This window comes from Mustela lutreola, chromosome 1 (assembly GCF_030435805.1).
Source record: "Mustela lutreola isolate mMusLut2 chromosome 1, mMusLut2.pri, whole genome shotgun sequence".
Taxonomy (NCBI): Eukaryota; Metazoa; Chordata; class Mammalia; order Carnivora; family Mustelidae; genus Mustela; species Mustela lutreola.
The window spans coordinates 276,435,482-276,453,611 of record NC_081290.1 but is presented as its reverse complement, the minus strand read 5'-3'; the positions used below and the strand labels follow the sequence as shown (position 1 = coordinate 276,453,611).

Here is an 18,130-nt window from a genome sequence, read left to right as displayed (position 1 = left end):
CAAAATAGGGTGATCAATTTTTTACTTTAAAATAGTATGAAATAATATATTCTCCAATGAATAATATAGAATGATGGTTCTGGTGCCTGAGTAATCACTTAAATCATGCTAGGGAAATTTAAATATATGGATACCTCTTAGGTTTAAGCACTCAGTAAATTTTTCCCAACCAATATGTATTGCAGACATCCTGAGAGAGTTTTTGTCTTATGGTAAATATTATTTATGCTCTTTGATTTTAAAAATAAACTGTAAACACCTGCTTATAAATTTAGTGTAATAGCAATCTAGGTATATTTTTCAGGTACTAGTTCTGATTTAGATCTAATTTATTCAAAGTTAATAGAGTCTATCAATTGGTTCTGTAGACCTAAGAATGCCCTGAAACAGTACACAAATGAGAGTAGCTTCTGTATCTTTCTGGAGGAAAACATCTAATGTTTACTTTGGTTCATAAAAGTGTCTGTGACTCATTATTTTGTAGAAAAGGCTGTTACAGCAGTTCACAAATTTCTATTGTGCCAATTATAGTAAATAAGGTTATATGAAGAGATGCATAATTCATCCACATTAACCTATCTATGCATTATTAGTCAAGTAGATAGCTGTGTATTGAAATATATATTAAATTTGTTTAAGTTGCCTTAAATGTTTTGTATTCTAATATTGTGTATTTTTTAAAAAATATTTTATTTACTTATTGCAGAGACAGAGACAGAGATAGTGAGAGAGAGCAGGAGCAGGGAGAAGAGAAAGAAGCAGGTGCTTCACTGAATAGGGAGCCTGACAGGAACTTGATCCCAGGACCCTGTGGTCATGACCTGAGCTGAAGATACAAGCTTAAGGTTAACTAACTGAGCTACCCAGGCGCCCCTTATATTGTATGCTCTTATTCTAAGACCACAGTACTAAACACTTATATGAAATCAATTCCTATACTTACTATAATGTATTCATATGATTTTCCAGAACATCACGTAAAGGACCCACAGTTAGTTTGGGGCACCTGGGTGGCTCAGTGAGTTAAAGCCTCTGCCTTCGGCTCAGGTCATGATCCCAGGCTCCTAGGATCAAGTCCCACATTGGGGTCTCTGCTCTGCAGGGAGCCTGCTTCCTCTTCTCTCTCTGCCTGCCTCTCTGCCTACTTGAGATCTCTGTCTGTTAAATAAATAAATAAAATCTTAAAACAACAACAAAAAAGGACCTGCAGTTAGGGTCCATTTTTTTTTTTTTAAGATTTTATTTATTATTTATTTGACAAAAAGAGATCACAAGTAGGCAGAGAGGCAGGCAGAGAGAGAGAGATAAGGAAGCAGGCTCCCCACTGAGCAGAGAGCCTGATGTGGAACTTGATCCCAGGACCCTGGGATCATGACCTGAGCCCAAGACAGAGGCTTAACCCATTGAGCCACCCAGAGGCTCCTAGACTCCATTCTTATATCTCAGTCAATTGAATAAGGCTGATTCTGTCAAACATGTTAACTATACATACATAAAAATATAAACAGATGTGAGGGAGTGACCTTGGTGATATGTTCTAAACCAATGGGTAACTGCTGTTCATATTTTGTTATATTTTACTCAATGAATTGATATGTATGCATATTCTTATAACTCATGAAACAAAATGGGGATCATTTGCCATTTATAAGTTTAAACATTGGTATCCACTTGATGGTGTAATATTCGTATTTTCATACAGACTATTTTATATCACTTATAAAGTAGTATTATACCCCAAATTAAATCATATTTGAACTTAGTTGCAAAAATATTACTTATTACTTGTAGAAAAGCAAATTGAAATACACTAAAGAGTGTTTCAATTTTGGAATAAGAACAAAAGTTACTTGTAACCTCTTACTAAAAATGCATTTGGTGCACTTGATTTTTACATACTTTGTCTTGCAAACCATTATTCCATCATATCTTTATATCCATTATTGCTATGATTGAGTCATATTTCTATGAACATACCTAATTGTTTCTTTAGGATGGGAAATTGCTGAATTAAATGCTCTGAACAATTTTAAAGTTTTGGTTAACTTTTTCTAGGGGTAAATTCTTTTCAGGAAGTGGCAGCCATTTGCACTTAGGGCTGGTTGTTTGAGAGTAACCATCTCACTCTGCCTTTATTCATATTAGGACATATCATTTAAGATCGTTTGCTTCTTTGTTGTATCAACTGAGATTCTTAGGAAAGGAATATGTTTTATTTTATTTTTTTAAATTAACTTATTTATTTGAGAGAGAATGTGAGCAGGAGGGAGTAGGGAACAGGGAGAGAGAGAATCTTAAGCAGACTCCATGCTGAGCACAGAGCCCAAGGCAGGACTCGATCTCATGACCCCGAGATCATGATATAAGCTGAAATGAAGAGTCAGACACTTAACTGACTGAGCCACCCAGGCACCCCTAGAGCAGCTGTTATTTTAAAATAGTTTGTGGGTAGACAAGAACTGAATGTTAATATGTAGAATTACAGAGTAAATGATTGTCAAGAAAACAAATAATTTGGGTAATTAAAATGTAAAAAAAATTGGTTATTTTTGAAAATAATAAAATACAGACAGTTTTCAATTTAGGCTCAGTTGACATTACAATGCACCAAAAGTGTATTGAGAATGAACATCTGAAATTGGCCTTTTTTAAGCCTTTTTTAAGAAGATATTCATCTTTCATTAAAGGAAACTATGTAATATAGCATATAGATGTAAATCATTTTCATATTCAGAAAACCTACTGAAAACACCTCACTTTGCTAATAAGAATAGCTCAGTGATGGTCAATAGTATTGACCTATAAACTGAAAGGAAGAACTTCTCTGCCTACAAATAAATGTAAGTGATTTCTTGAGTGAGACTGAACATAGGCCCTGCTTAATTGTAAACAGCTGACTTCTGGTGATGTGTTTCCCAACAGTCATTCTATCCATACAATATTCACATTAATTGTTTCCATTTGGATTATCACTTGGTTCCAAGTAATATGTACATAAAAAAAAAATTTACTGTTACTTCAAAGAACTGCATTTGGATATAACCAACAAGGATTGCTTTTCAATTGTTTTTGAGATTTTTTTCATTTTGAGACTGTCAAAATAGACCTTTTCTCCACTGTACAAAGGTTTCTCATAACCACTGATCTCAAAGCCTGTTTCACATCTTTGTTCCTCAGGCTGTAGATAAATGGATTCAACATGGGATTCACAAAGATACAAACCACGGCCACAATTTTCCCTTGTTCTACAGACTGCTCATTTGCCGTTCTCAGATACATGCAGAATAGGGACCCATAGAACATGGTGACGGCGGTCAGGTGAGAGCCACAGGTGGAGAAGGCTTTGCACTGCCCTTCACTGGAACGGATCCTCATGATGGTGATTAAAAAAAAAAAAAATGAAAACATAGGAGATGAGGATGATGAGTAGGGAACCAGTGAGGTTAATCCCCGCAGACACAAACAGGGCAGTCTGCTTTATGTAAGTGTCAGAACATTTCAGCATGAGGAGGGGTGGGTCTGCGCAGTAGAAATGGTTGATGATGTTAGGTCCACAAAAGGACAAGCGAGAGGTCAATATTACCTGCATTGTGCCCACCAGAGCAGGGAAAGTAGGGAAAAGTGACAAGGCAGATGCAAAGTGGCCTGGACATTCTGCTTTTATAATGCAGGGGATGGCAGATAGCCATGTACCTGTCATAGGTCATGGCACCAAGCATGTAATATTCAGTAAGGAGCAGAGTCACAAAAACAAAACACCGGGCCAGACATCCCGTGTAGGTAATGGTTTTCTTCTCAGAGAGGAAATTCACAAGCATCTGAGGAGAGACATTAGTAGAATAAAAAATATCCACACAGGCTAAGTGGGTGAGGAAAAAGTACATGGGTGTTTGCAGCCGGGGAGTGAGTCTGATTAATGCAATCAAGCCGAAGTTCCCTGTCAGGGTGATGAGGTAAATCAGGAGAAACACCACAAAAAGGATAGGCTGCACCTCTCATTGGCTGGTCAGTCCCAGCAGGATGAACTCAGTTGCCTTGGTGCCATTGTGCAGGGGAAGTAGGGCCATCTTCATATTCTCTGATAAGGGAACAATTTTTTCAGATATAAAAACAGAAATAAATTGTAGACATTTCAAGAATAGAAAGGTAAATGGGCACTAACACAAACCGGTTTTGAAAGGATTGGTTTAAATAGATTGTTACTTCCTCCAGAGATGGATGGGCTTCAGTAGCTGCTGTCAGGAGGCTGGAGAAGTAGATGATATATTTGAAGTCCATACACCAGCTGAGCTGGCTGTTTTGCTGCTCTCACTTTCACTCAGCTTGAACATATGGAATTTGACTTAGCTCATTGGTGTCAGTAATTAGGCTATAGGATCAGAACCTTTGACACTCAAATGTGACTACTGCCATAGTCTGATCATGACATAAATACTTCATCAGGAAGTGGGAAGAAGGGGTGATGCTCTGTAGACTGATTGTATTGTTGTCTGCAAGGGCCAACCTTTTGAAATCGGAGTAGCCTATACTCTTGAGAGTCTGTTGTACATTTACTGATGTTCGGTTTCTCCCTAATTTCTTCCTTAACCTCCTATAGCAACATAAGTCTCCTGGCTCTTTGGTGATTTGTCCTTTTTATTTCCTTTGCTTCAAACCAGTCACTTAAGGTCTCAATTGTTTTTCACCTAATATCATCTTCAGTCTCATGGTCTCTTTTTCTCACAGTTTCCAATTTATTTTACATTATATATCTCATATTCATATTTCATTTTATCTCCTGCCCTTGACTTCACATCTGATATCTAAACTATCAGGAAGTATTGTCTGCTATACCTTCAAAAGATTGCACATTGAATCTTAGAACAGCTTGTCAGCAGTTCCTCTGCTACCAGTTAGGTCTAAGATAAAAGTTTCCCTTCAGTCCTTTTTCTCATGCCGCATTGTCCTTCTAGCATTTTTGAACATGTTGAACACAATCCTACCTCAGGACCTTTGCATATATTGATCTTTGCTTTGAAAGTTCTTCTACCAGAACGTTGACTTAACTTCATCACTTCATTTAGATGTCTCAAGTTAAGCTCCATACCAAATAGCTCTTAGTCGTGGCCCATAATCTATTTTTGTTCATTTACAACTTCTGAAAGTATTATTTATTTACATAAATAGTTTTTATTTACATATATTTTTTGATTATCCTCCATTAAACTGTTAATCACAGGAGGACAAGAACTTTATGTGTGCCCTATCCCTAGAACCTGGGCCAGTGCCTGAATCAGTGGATACACAATAACCATTAGTTAAGCAAATGGATGAATCAAAGAGGTAATGGTAACTTTGCCAAATCACATCAGCTGATTTTTTTCATGATGTGTAGATGTCTTACCTCCCTGATATACCAGTGGAGACTGAGTTACTACAAAGATTATAGCTGCCATGTAAACAATGTACAGCACAAAGCACAATTATGGGTTTACTTTTATAACATGAGCTAATGATAATGGTACTACTGACCTAACACCTTGGAAACTGGCAATGAAAATTTGGAGGGTGGACTATTGGAAACAGATGGAAGTTGACTCAGGACTGAAAAAACTGAGTTACCTTTAATTTCATAAGGCCAGGAGGATATGAAAAGTCCATACCTTTTAAAGAATAACTCTACTGCTTATTAAAATAATACATTCACAAATATCACACTTAGATCAGTGATTATCTATCAACTCTGGCTTCAAATTGGGTTCCAATGTTGAAGTATTGAGAGCACCAGTATTTGGGTCACAGCGGTACTCAGGTTGGGTACACATATTGACATCTTTTTGAACAAACTTTTCATATGATTTTACTGCCCAGTCAGGGTTGAAGCGCTGAAAGAGACAGTTTAAACTAAATAAAGGAGGTTTATCACATGGCTTTATGCTCTGAGAGTTTACACTTCCCCTTGCAGAGGATCTTGAGGTATTACCAGAGAATTTACTTATATATAAAACTTGCCATCATCAATGCACACAACGTATTTCCTCATTAGCATGAAGAAGGAAGTACTCCATCCTCTGACTGTAACCTTGACAACATTCTGTTGATTTTTGGAAGCTTTAAAAAAGAGAATCTTTCCAAGACCCTAATTTAGGTTTTCTTGCATTCAGAAATAGAAGGAAAAAGAAGTAAACCTTTTTATTAATGATTACACCATTATATTATTTACTACACTTAACCCAGGGTTTCCTTTCTGGGGTACACATGGAGAAACGTCTCTTGCAGAAGTAAATTTGTTATCATTATATTTCAAATTATGAGCTGAAGTGAAGGAGTGGGAGAGAAGAACTCACGTGTTCTTATTCTCACTAAAGTGTTCCATGTTTCAAAAATGCCAACACAGGTCATGTTGAATGGCATCAATTTTTTTTTCAGTCACACATCACACTTCAGAGCCTGCCATACCATGAGACCTCCACCAGCTAGATGCTTTTCGAGTTGTTAGGAGACCCCCAAACCTTGTCATTCACTGTTTTTCTTATGCCAAGAGAAAGATTAGTGAGACAATGAGAGGAATGAGGATAATCCCAAAGAAGATAATGATTAAATGTATAAAATCATTACAGTTCAAATAACAGAATTACTGAAAAGAATCACAATTATGCTTAGTGTAGGTAGAAATCCAAGGTCCATGAACAATGCAGGGGGAAGAAAACAAACAAAAAAATTAAACCCAAAAGAATCTTTTCTGAGAACTTTATCTAAATGGGATGCTTCAGCTGAGAAGTCAATAAAATTTATTGCAACTTTGGGAAAGGACACAGTAAAAAAGGAGTTCTTGGCTGGCTCAGTGGGTAGAACATATAACTCTTGATGTCAGGTTTGTGAGTTCCAGCCCCACATTGGGTGTAGAGTTTACTTTATTTAAAAAAAAAAATATATATATATATACATATATGTAAAAACATGTATATGTATATAAAAAAAAGAAACAGTAAAGAAAAGTGTATTCCCCTTTAATAAACAATGTAAACCTGTTTTGATCATTCCTGGTTATAGCAATGTGATCATATTTAGTGCAAAGTTGAATTGGAAAAGTATATGAGAAGCTCCTTCAAATGAGGAAAGGGAGAAGTTCACATTTTTTTTCTTTTTCACCTTTAACTTTACACTTATTTACCAAAATCCCTGTAAATTTTTTAAAATTATTATTATGTTACGTTAGACACCATACAGGACATCATTAGTTTTTGATGTAGTGTTCCATAATTCATTGTTGTTATAACACCCAGAGCTCCATACAATCCGTGCCCTCCTTAATACCCATTACCCTGCTAGTTCCCCCAAACCCCTCTCCTCTAAACCCCTCGTTTGTTTCTTGCAGTCCACAGTCTCTCATGGCTCATCTCCCCCTCTGATTCTCCCTCCTTCATTTTCCCTTCCTTCTCTTAATGTCCTCCATGCCATTCCTTATGTTCCACAAATAAGTGAAACCATATGATAATTGTCTTTCTCTGCTTGGCTTATTTCACCTAGCATAATCTCCTTTAGTTCCATCCATGTTGATGCAAATGTTGGGTATTCATCCTTTCTGATGGCTAAGTAATATTCCATTGTATATATGGACCACATCTTCTTTATTCATTCTTCTGTTAAAGGGCATTGCAGCTCTTTACACAGTTTGGCTATTGTGGACAACACTGCTATGAACATTGGGGTGCATGTTGCTCTTCTTTTCATTATATCTGTATCTTTGGGGTAAATACCCAGTAGTGCAATTGCTGGGTCATAGGGTAGTTCTATTTTTAACTTTTTGAGGAAGTTCCACATTGTTTTCTGAAGTGGCTGTAACAATATGCATTCCCACCAACAGTGTGAGAGGGTTCCCCTTTCTCCACAACCTCTCCGACATTTGTTGTTTCTTGCCTTGTCAATTCTTGCCATTCTAACAGGTGCAAAGTGGTATCTCAATGTGATTTTGATTTGAATTTCCCTGATGGCTAATGATGTTGAACATTTTCCCATGTGTCTGTTAACCATTCATATGTCTTCTTTGGAGAAGTATCTATTCATGTCTTCTGCCCATTTTTTGACTGGAATATATGTTTTTTGGGTACTGAATTTGATAATTTATTTATGGATCTTGGGTACCAGTTCTTTATCTGTAGTGTTATTTGCAAGTATCTTCTCCCATTCCGTGGTTTGCATCTTTGCATTGTTGTCTCTTTCCTTTGCTTTTTATCTTGATGAAGTCCCAAAAGTTCATTTTTACTTTTGCTTCCTTTGCCTTTGGAGATGTGTCTTTAAAAAAGTTGGTGTGGCCGATGTCGAAGAGGTTACTGCCTATGTTCTCCTCTAGGATTTTGATGGATTTCTGTCTCACACTGAGGTCTTTCATCCATTCAGAGTTTATCTTTGTGTATGGTGTAAGAGAAAGGTTGAGTTTCATTTTTCTGTATATTTCAGTCCAGTTTTCCCACCACCATTTATTGCAGAGACTGTCTTTTTTTCCACTGGATAATTTTTCCTGCTTTGTTGAAGATTAGTTGACCTTAGAGTTGAAGGTCCATATCTGGGCTCTCTGTTCTGTTCCATTGATCTATGTGTCTGTTTTTGTGCCAGTACCATGATGTCTTGGTAATCACAGCTATGTAATATAGCTTGATATCAGGCAATGTGATGCCCCAACTTTGTTTTTCTTTTTCAACATTCCATTGGTAATTCAGGATCTTTTTTGGTTCCATACAAGTTTTAGGATTGTTTGTTCCAGCACTTTGAAAAATGCCATGGTGTTTTGATTGGGATGGCATTAAAAATAGAGATTTCTCTGGGAAGTATAGACATTTTAACAATGCCTATTCTTCAGATCTATGAGATTAAAATGAATCAGGGAGAAACTGACAACTTTAATAGACCAATAACCAGTAACAGGATTGAAGCAGTGATCAAAAATCTCCCCAAAAATAAGAATCCAAGGTCTGATGGATTCCCTAGGGAATTCTACCAAACATTCAAAGAAGAAATAATACCTATTCTCCTAAAGCTGTTTCAAAAAATAGAAACGGAAGGAAAACTTTCAAATTCATTCTACAAGGCCACCATTACCTTGATACCAAACCAGACAAAGACCCCATCAAAAAGGAGAATTACATACCAATATCCCTGATGAATAGGGATGCCAAAATTTTCAACAGGATCCTAACTAATAGTATCCAGCAGTACATTAAAAGTATTATCCATCATGACCAGGCGGGATTTATCCCTGGGATGCAAGAGTAGTTCAGCATTCACAAATCTGTGTAATAGAACACATTAATAAGAAAAGAGACAAGAACCATATGGTCCTCTCAATTGATGAAAAAAAAAAAATCTGACAAAATATAGCATTGTTTCCTGATTAAAACTCTTCAGAGTGTAGGGATAGAGGGTACATTCCTCAATTTCGTTAAACCATCTATGAAAAGCCCACAGTGAACATCATTCTCAATGGGGAAAGGCTAAGAGCATTTCCCTTAAGATCAGGAACACTACAAGGATGTCCACTCTTACCACTATTGTTCAGCAGAGTCCTAGAAGTCCTAACAACATCAATCAGACAACAAAAGGAAATAAAATGTATTCAAATTTGCAAAGAAGAAGTCAAACTCTCTTCATAGATGACTTGATACTTTATGTGAAAAACTCAAAAGACTACACCCCCAAATGACCAGAACTCATACAGCAATTCAGTAATGTGGCAGGATACAAAGCCAATGACCAGAAATCAGTTGTTTTCATATACTAACAATGTAACTGTAGAAAGAGAAATTAGGGAATCAGTTCCATTTACAATAGCACCAAAAACCATAAGATACCTTGGAATAAACCAAAGAGTTAAAGGATATATACTCTAGAAACTACAGAACACTTATGAAAGAAATTGAAGAAAACAAAAAAGATAAGTGTTTGTCTTAATAAAAAGTGTATGAAATCAGTAAGGTGTATGGAATGGGAGTATATTTTCTGTGCCAAATTCTAAGGCTTTTGGCTTGGAGGTGGAAGAATTAAAAGAGAAGTTAGATATATGGACTTTTTGAAATCCAAGGACTGGCTAAAGCTAACATTTAAGCTTATTCTAAATCTTAGCTTAGTTGTGAAATGGATCTGTAACTAAGTTCGGGATGGTTGCGAGGACTGATCTTCTAATGCATTACCAGTCATCTGCTGTCTTTGTCTACCTGTCTATGGTTTTGTCTTAATGTGATAATTATAATCACTACTAATTCCATTTTATGTTCAACAGAGAAGATAGTAGGAAATCAAACAACATTAATTAGAAGTTCTTGATTTTCAAAATTGTCAGACTTACCTGTGATTTCCTAGGCTTCTGGAAGGTCCCCAAATTGGAAGGTTTTTTACCTGAATGATTAGTTCTGAATGAATCATCCCTGAAACGTTCACCGGGAAATCACCTATGGGACATCTTTTGGACTCCCTCTGGTGATGTTTACAAAAGATGAAAGTCATTTCTTAATGGATGGGATCCTAATTTATGGGTTAATCTTTAGATGCATGAAGTGTCTTATTAAATGCAAAACCACGGAGTACCAATTTTGATATTGAGATTCATTCTAGGGTACAAAAAAGTATTGTATTCTTTACAATGAAGAGGTCTTTGCCATGACTCTGCTCATCATATCTTCAGCTGGAATAGTTCTCCCCTTGTGAATAGTCCTGGGGTTTTTCTCTGTTTCTATTGTGGTACTTGCTTCCTTTGTTCCCATTTCTTTTACAGAACAGTCAGTGCTCTGAGGACAGAATTAATGCCATTTCATTTGACATCTCCTGAGGAGATCTATACTACATTTTGGGTGCATAGCTGATGTGTAGTCAAGAGTTACTAATGAGTACCCAAACAGTGATGCTAAACAGAGGGTTGTGATTTGGTGATCTTCCGTGTCAGCAGCATCTTATCTCATTTTCATCAGTAACCTAAGATCATTTCTCCTTGTGAATTAGATTGCAAGTTGCAATGAGTAAGTTTTTAGATTCTCAGATCTCATTGAAAGGTTAGTTTGAATGAAACTGGTTCAAGTAAGCTTGTTAGCATGGACTGCTTGCTTATACCATATATTTAGTTCATGATCCTGATACACATTAACTCATATAATATTTCCTCTTTGGATCTTATCTACATTAGAATTTGAAATAAGAGTAAAGTCCTAGTAGTTCTGGACCAGGTTCATAGTAATACCATTATGACTATGAGTAGCAAAAAAATAGTATTGTATCTTTCTTTGAGCTGATTTTCCTCCTCTGGTCTACCATTAATGCTTGACATAGAAAAATGTAGATTATCACAAAATAAAGAACCAAAGCCTGGCCCTTTGACATGGGCATATTAATGAGTGGATTAAAAAAAAAAAAAAAACAGAAAAGAAGATTTAAGGCCTTCAGGGATCACTCAGAGACTGGCTTTCCTTGTCTCCTTACCGTGGGCTTTGTCCCTGAATCAACATGTCAGGTCGCCAAAATAAAGAAAACTTTGGGTTCAGCTTACTTAAACACTTGCTCCTTGGATTTAACTTAATGTTTCCACAGTTTCTTTGATTTCCATGGGGCAGGGGCAGCAATCAAATTTCAAAATTTTCTGCATCCTCTATTAGGGGAATATGAAAATATCTAAGGTGTGAACCTGAAATGTGTTGCATCAGTAAAGCTGAGTACTACACAGAGGAATTCCTGGGCCATGTCTGAAAGAATCTAAGGTAGGGGAGGGCCTATAGTTTGCCCAAGAGCCAAGGTGCAGCTGGGTCAGCAGGGAAGGCTTAGCATGCTGTGTTAGGCTGAGAGGGATTAATGACTGCAAGATGCATTTTCCTGGTGTGGGACAGCAGAGGAACCATGCAGATATGAGATCAAAAAAGGCCAAAGAGAAGCAGAAGCAAAATGCATGCAGATCAAAGCCTCTCTTCCCCAGTGATAAGGGGCCTTGTAAGTCACAAAAGGAAAAAAAAAAAAAAAAAAAAAAAGGGACGCCTGGGTGGCTCAGTGGGCTAAGCCTCTGCCTTCAGCTCAGGTCATGATCTCAGGGTCCTGGGATCGAGTCCCACATCCGGCTCTCTGCTTGGCAGGAAGCCTGCTTCCTCCTCTCTCTCTCTCTGCCTGCCTCTCTGCCTGCTTGTGATCTCTGTCTGTCAAATAAATAAATAAAATCTTAAAAAAAAAAAAAGAAAAAAAAAAGATTAAAATATGAAGGACCGGGCTTTTACCCAAAGAGAAAGATCAAAGGGTTTATTTAAATTCTGATGGCTCTAAGTCCAAAGCTGTTCTTCAAAAGAAAGTCATACTTCACAAGTCTATGTGATATGTAATTATGTCTCACCACAAGTCCCAAAGAATATGACAATTAAAGGTACCTTGTCATTAAATTTTCTTCTGAAAATATAAGAGAAACATGCAGAATGTTTATATATCATTTGCCATGAACATGCAAAGAGTAAATAAAAAATCTTGTCAGATAGGCAAAAATCCCTAGTTAAACAAATAAACAAACAATAAACAAACAAACAAAACCCCTATATAGACTTTTTGTCATTCTGAAAATGCTTTTCTCTCTAGTTGGTTTGTTGAGATGGGTAGAAGCTCTAGTATAATATTATAATTATCCCTTATATTTTATAACACTTAGTCTTAAATCCATGCTACCATCAAATCCTTCATGAAGTATGTTAGTAAAAAGAAATTATTATTTTTTTTGCTTTTTAAAATATTTTATTTATTTGATAGAGAAAGAAAGAGAACACAAGTGGGGAGTGAGGAGGGGCAGATGAGAGGGAGAGGCAGACTCCGTGCTGAGCAAGGAGCCCAATGAGGGGTTCCATCCTAGGACCAACCTTCAACAGAAGTTAGTTGATCTTCTAATGGCATGCATCCCAGACTCCAAAACTTTCTCTGTATACCAGGCACCATGCTACCTTACATGTTGTAAACAGAAGAACCTATTATGCCCCCAGTGAAAAAATATTAAGATGAAATATTAAAATACTAAGAAAAATATTCAAGCATAATTTAAAATAAATGATGAATCCCATTCTTTCATGATTCTTGGGAGATTTGATTCCCTGTTGGCATTGGGGAATGGGTTAAAATTATGTCTTTGATGAGCTTAGTTAGGATTTGCAAGAGAATAAGATAGTAGCTGTACATAGTCTGAATGATTTGATGCTAGAAATAATTAAACCATAGGGATTTGGTCCCTATATGATAATTCTGTTATAAACTCTTCAGGTTTTTCTATCCATACTGTTATTAGGAAATCACACTACTTTCAAAGGTAGGATTTGATATTGTAAAAATACATTTTGGGTTGTAGAAATAAATCCTTTAATGAATAAAAATAAAATTACAGAATGATGAATTAGTAAATATCTTTATTTAAATTCTAATGATCTAAAAGTAGAAGTATTTATAAATGTTCAATAGACCAGAAAGAACATTCATTCCATATATAATGATTGACTGTCCCCGTTTGGGAAAGCATTGTTCTAGGTGGCAGTGAGTCTGTAACTAATGATTAGATGAACTCTAGTCCTTGAGATTAACACTTTGATGTTGAGTGTTATTTTATACTAGACCTGAATTTTTTACGCAATATAATACAGGCTACAACTTATTGAATGCTTGCTACATGTCAGATATATTTGGGGTTTTACCTGAATTAAATCCCTCATATGAAAGAGTTGATATGAGAACCAAACTCTATGCATGAGAAAAATTAGTCACAGAGAGATGAGTAACTTGGGCAGATTTCATAGCTAGGAATTAGATATGGGGTTTTCTGGCAAGGAGGTCTCACTGAAGACTCCCAGTATCTGTTTATGTTGAGGACACTCAAAACCTAGCCATGTATACTGTCTCTTAATTCATGAAGAAAATTAGGGAGTGGTTTTAAATAATCGTTCTAGTTCCTTCCAAGTTAATGATGCTACTCTTTCTGACTACAAGCATCCTATTGTATAATGCTCTCTACCCCTTCATAGAAAATCAGCCACTCTTAGGTTTATGATCTACATTAATTATTTAAATTGAATCTAAATAAAAATAAAGTTAATTAAAAATGCATTTCATGCAGATTCCTTCACTAAACGCATTTCCATGTCAGCCACCTATCCGGAGACAGCAGCCTTCTAAAAATAAAGACCAACCTTCTAAATTCTTTGGGTGCTTGCATAGGGCCAGCAAGCATCTACTTGAGAGAGTCTCAGGTGTCCCCTCTCAAGAGTGCAGAGACTCAGGTGTCCCCAGAGTCACTTCTGTTTCCTACAAATGCCTCTCTCTGAGTTTTCTTTGTTCGAATCATATAGCATGTTGTGTTTTGTTTCTCTAAAGAAAAGTTATTGTCATAAAGTATTCAGTTAAATTATCTGAAATGTTCAAGCTTGCATTACATACATCATTAACCCACAGTAACAGAGACATTAATTATCTCGACACACGATTTATGTGTCAATAAGTAGATATTTATTAAAAAATACCATCCCAGGCACCTGGGTGGCTCAGTGGGTTAAAGCCTCTGCCTTCGGCTCAGGTCGTGGTTCCAAGGTCCTGGGATCAAGCCCCACGTCAGGCTCTCTGCTCCGTAGGGAGCCTGCTTCCTCCCCTCTCTCTCTGCCTGCCTCTCTGCCTACTTGTGATCTCTGAGTGTCAAATAAATAAATAAAATCTTAAAAAAAAATACCATCCCAACCTCAAAGAGTACTTTTCTATTATGATAATTACTCTAATCTTAAGAACTTAGAAACATACAAAATAATTATGGTTACATTGATTTAGATGATTTGTCCTGCATCTTATTATCCTGATCAATAAGTTCTAAGTCCACATGTGCAATGGTATAGTGCAATGGACAAGAATGTCAGAGACATTTACAAAGTGCCTTTGTAAGAGGCAGTGTGTGTTATTGAAGGACAGGGTAGGTTTCCCATGATGGTCTTTGTGGTACTTTTATCCTGCAAAATGGGAGGAGAGGCACGTGAGGGTATCTTATATCTTGTTCAGTTGTATAATTAGTATGAATATTATGCCAGTAAGATCATTTCCATGTCCTGTAAAACTTAAATAGAATTTGTTCTAGAATTTTTCTTAATTTTTACAAGCGTTAAAAGGCGGCAGAGTTACAATAAGGTTATTATAAAGTGAGAATATCTTTGTTAATCTTTTCCTTACTGTCTCCTTCCCTACACCAGGGAACATTTTAATATGTTTTCCCTAATCACTCCTCCAATGAATACTCGGTGTCACTAATACATATGTATGTGTATATCTTATATACATGATATATATAGTTTATGTACTGTACATGTATCTTATACCAAATATATAATTGATTTTTATGTACCATGAACCAATTTTTGGCCCTGATATTTGGAATTAATACACAAATCAAAGGAGATCCTAGGCTGAGTCTTAAAAGTTAAGTAGGATTTGGTGATAGGAGGGCCTTCTGAGTAGAGGAGTCACAAAGAGAAAGGACATGCGTTGCAGAGTTAGGGAACAAACGGCTTGACTTGGTCTTGAGTTCAGAGGGGCACGAGGACAAGTTCTGCAGGGATGTGTGTCGTTCCATTCAGTTGTGCTAAATAGATGAGGATTTATATACAACGTCAAAAATATACCTAGAAACAAAGGACTGCAATGTTCGAAACACAATAGCATTTAAGGAAATTGTAAGTGAACTAATGTAATAAATCTTGCAGAGAATATAAAGTCTTTTCAACATGAGGGGACTTGCAGAAAAACATTTTGAAAATATGAATGTCCTCCTAAAAAAGAACGCTATGCTATTTTAGAGGTTTAAAATATCAATTGCTATTTCCTCAGCGATTTCTTTGTGTCACAAGTGTTCTTACAAGTTTTAGAGAAGACGGATCAGATGATATGATGGGGGTAAGGGACACGTGACAAAAGACATGCGTTTTTATTTCCTTTCTTTTAGCCCTCATTTGAAGCCAAAGACACACAATGTTAAAGAAAAACGACACAGTGGTGACTGAGTTTATTCTCCTGGGACTGACAGATCGAGCTGAGTTGCAGCCTGTCCTTTTTGTAGTCTTCCTAGTCATCTACCTTATCACGGTAATCGGCAACGTGAGCATGATTTTGCTGATCAGAAGTGACTCAAAACTTCACACTCCAATGTATTTCTTCCTCAGTCACCTCTCCTTTGTGGATCTCTGTTACGCCACCAGTGTCGCTCCTCAGATGCTGGTTCATTTCTTATCCAAGAGAAAATCCATTTCCTTTCTGGGTTGCATGATACAATTCCACTTTTTCATTGCCCTGGTGATCACTGATTATTATATGCTCACAGTGATGGCCTATGACCGCTACATGGCCATCTGCAAACCCTTGTTGTATAGCAGCAAGATGTCCCGATGTGTCTGCTTCTCTCTTGTGGCTACCCCTTATGGTTATGGCTTTGCAAATGGTCTGGCACAGACCATCCTGATGCTTCGCCTCTCCTTCTGTGGACCCAATGAAATCAACCACTTTTACTGTGCAGACCCACCTCTCATAGTCCTTGCATGCTCAGATACTTATGTCAAAGAAACTGCCATGTTCGTGGTGGCCGGTTTTAATCTCACCTGTTCTCTGGCCATCATTCTCATCTCCTACATTTTCATTTTCTCAGCCATTCTGCGTATCCGCTCTGCTGAGGGGAGGCGGAAAGCCTTCTCCACCTGCGGGTCCCATTTGACGGCTGTCACCATCTTTTATGGGACACTGTTCTGCATGCACCTGAGACCCCCTTCTGAGTCATCTGTAGAACAGGGGAAAATTGTTGCAGTGTTTTATATCTTTGTAAGTCCTATGTTAAACCCTTTGATCTATAGCCTTCGGAACAAAGATGTTAAAAGTGCAATCAGGAAAGTTGTCGAAAAGAAGTTATTTCTTAAATAGACACTTTGGTTATAAGTATATATATAGGATATTTTATTATCTGACCAATTAATGAACATTTATAATTAGCAAATCACTTTCTGTCATTATGTGTTTTTTGTCTTACTTATTCACATATGGAAGTTGAGAAAAAGGTGTCAAATTATTTGCTAATATTGATAGTTTCAGCTCAATAAATTAAAAATAACTCAGAAATTGAAAGAAAAAACCAGATGGCATTCTTATTGCTCCATGAATTCAAGAGAGAAGATTCCATATATACACTCATATTGATACTAAATTATAAAATAATTACCAAATGATGTTATATCAATGACTGTCTCTTTGCTTTTATACTTTTTAATAATTTCCAAACTAATTTCTGGAAACATCTCTACCATCGTCTGTAAGAAATTTTTCCCTTTTTCTTTTTATAGAAATCATATAACAATAATTACCTTTCTGAATCTCAGATTATTACTCTAAGCAATATGTAGAATTATGTTACTGGTCCAATGGTATCCTCATTCATAAGAATTCAGGTGGAATAGCATCTTTCCTTAAGTAGATTGACTTTATATCAATCATTCCCATAATAAAATTAATTTAGCAGTTTCAATTGTTAATTTTTTATTATGGACCATTTCCAACACATATGCAAAAATATAAGATACTGTAAAGACCACCTGTACAAGCGTGAGTGATCATCATTAAGTCTTCATCTTTGCCACTTTGCTTCAGACGTTTCACACACTCAGATCTTCTCAAAGTGAGCCATCCCTGCCTGATTCTGTTCCTCTCTCCATTGCCTGCATTCAACTGTCATTGAATGTAATGTTTTTATCCCCATGGAGAGTTCTAACAGTTGCTGGTGTTTATGTAATCACAGAACTAAATAATGTTATTTAGCAAGATTTAAAGTTTGGTAATAACGAGTTATGCTCTCCTTCTGCAAATTATTCTATTTTTAGTAAATATGGTTAGATTCTTCCTTGCTGGTTCATGTAGCATCAGTTTTCACTGAGATAGTCTACGTGAGTATATACACATACCACACACTATCTATCCATTCTATTATTATTTTAAAAATTTGATTTATTTATTCGACAGAAGGAGATCACAAGTAAGCAGAGAAGCAGGCAGAGAGAGAGGAGGAAACAGGGTCCCCACTGAGCTGAGAGCCCATGCGGGGCTTGATCCCAGGATCCTGAGACCATGACCTGAGCTGAAGGCAAAG

The 18,130-nt window shown here is 36.6% G+C and overlaps 1 protein-coding gene and 1 pseudogene across 1 annotated transcript; one reads left to right on the top strand and one right to left on the bottom strand.

The window, feature by feature from the left end:
* Positions 1-3,081: 3,081 nt before the first annotated feature.
* On the bottom strand, positions 3,082-4,073 carry LOC131822655 (olfactory receptor 5M5-like; annotated as a pseudogene).
* Positions 4,074-15,957: 11,884 nt separating this feature from the next.
* Positions 15,958-16,914, top strand: LOC131822654 (olfactory receptor 5M5-like). The gene has a single exon (XM_059158943.1). It carries the CDS (start codon positions 15,976-15,978, stop codon positions 16,912-16,914), a length of 939 nt encoding a protein of 312 aa, XP_059014926.1. The 5' UTR covers positions 15,958-15,975.
* Positions 16,915-18,130: the final 1,216 nt, after the last annotated feature.

What these genes read in the sequence shown, in the direction of transcription:
- LOC131822654 (XM_059158943.1), top strand. Translation starts at nt 15,976, where the DNA reads ATGTTAAAGAAAAACGACACAGTGGTGACTGAGTTTATTCTCCTGGGA.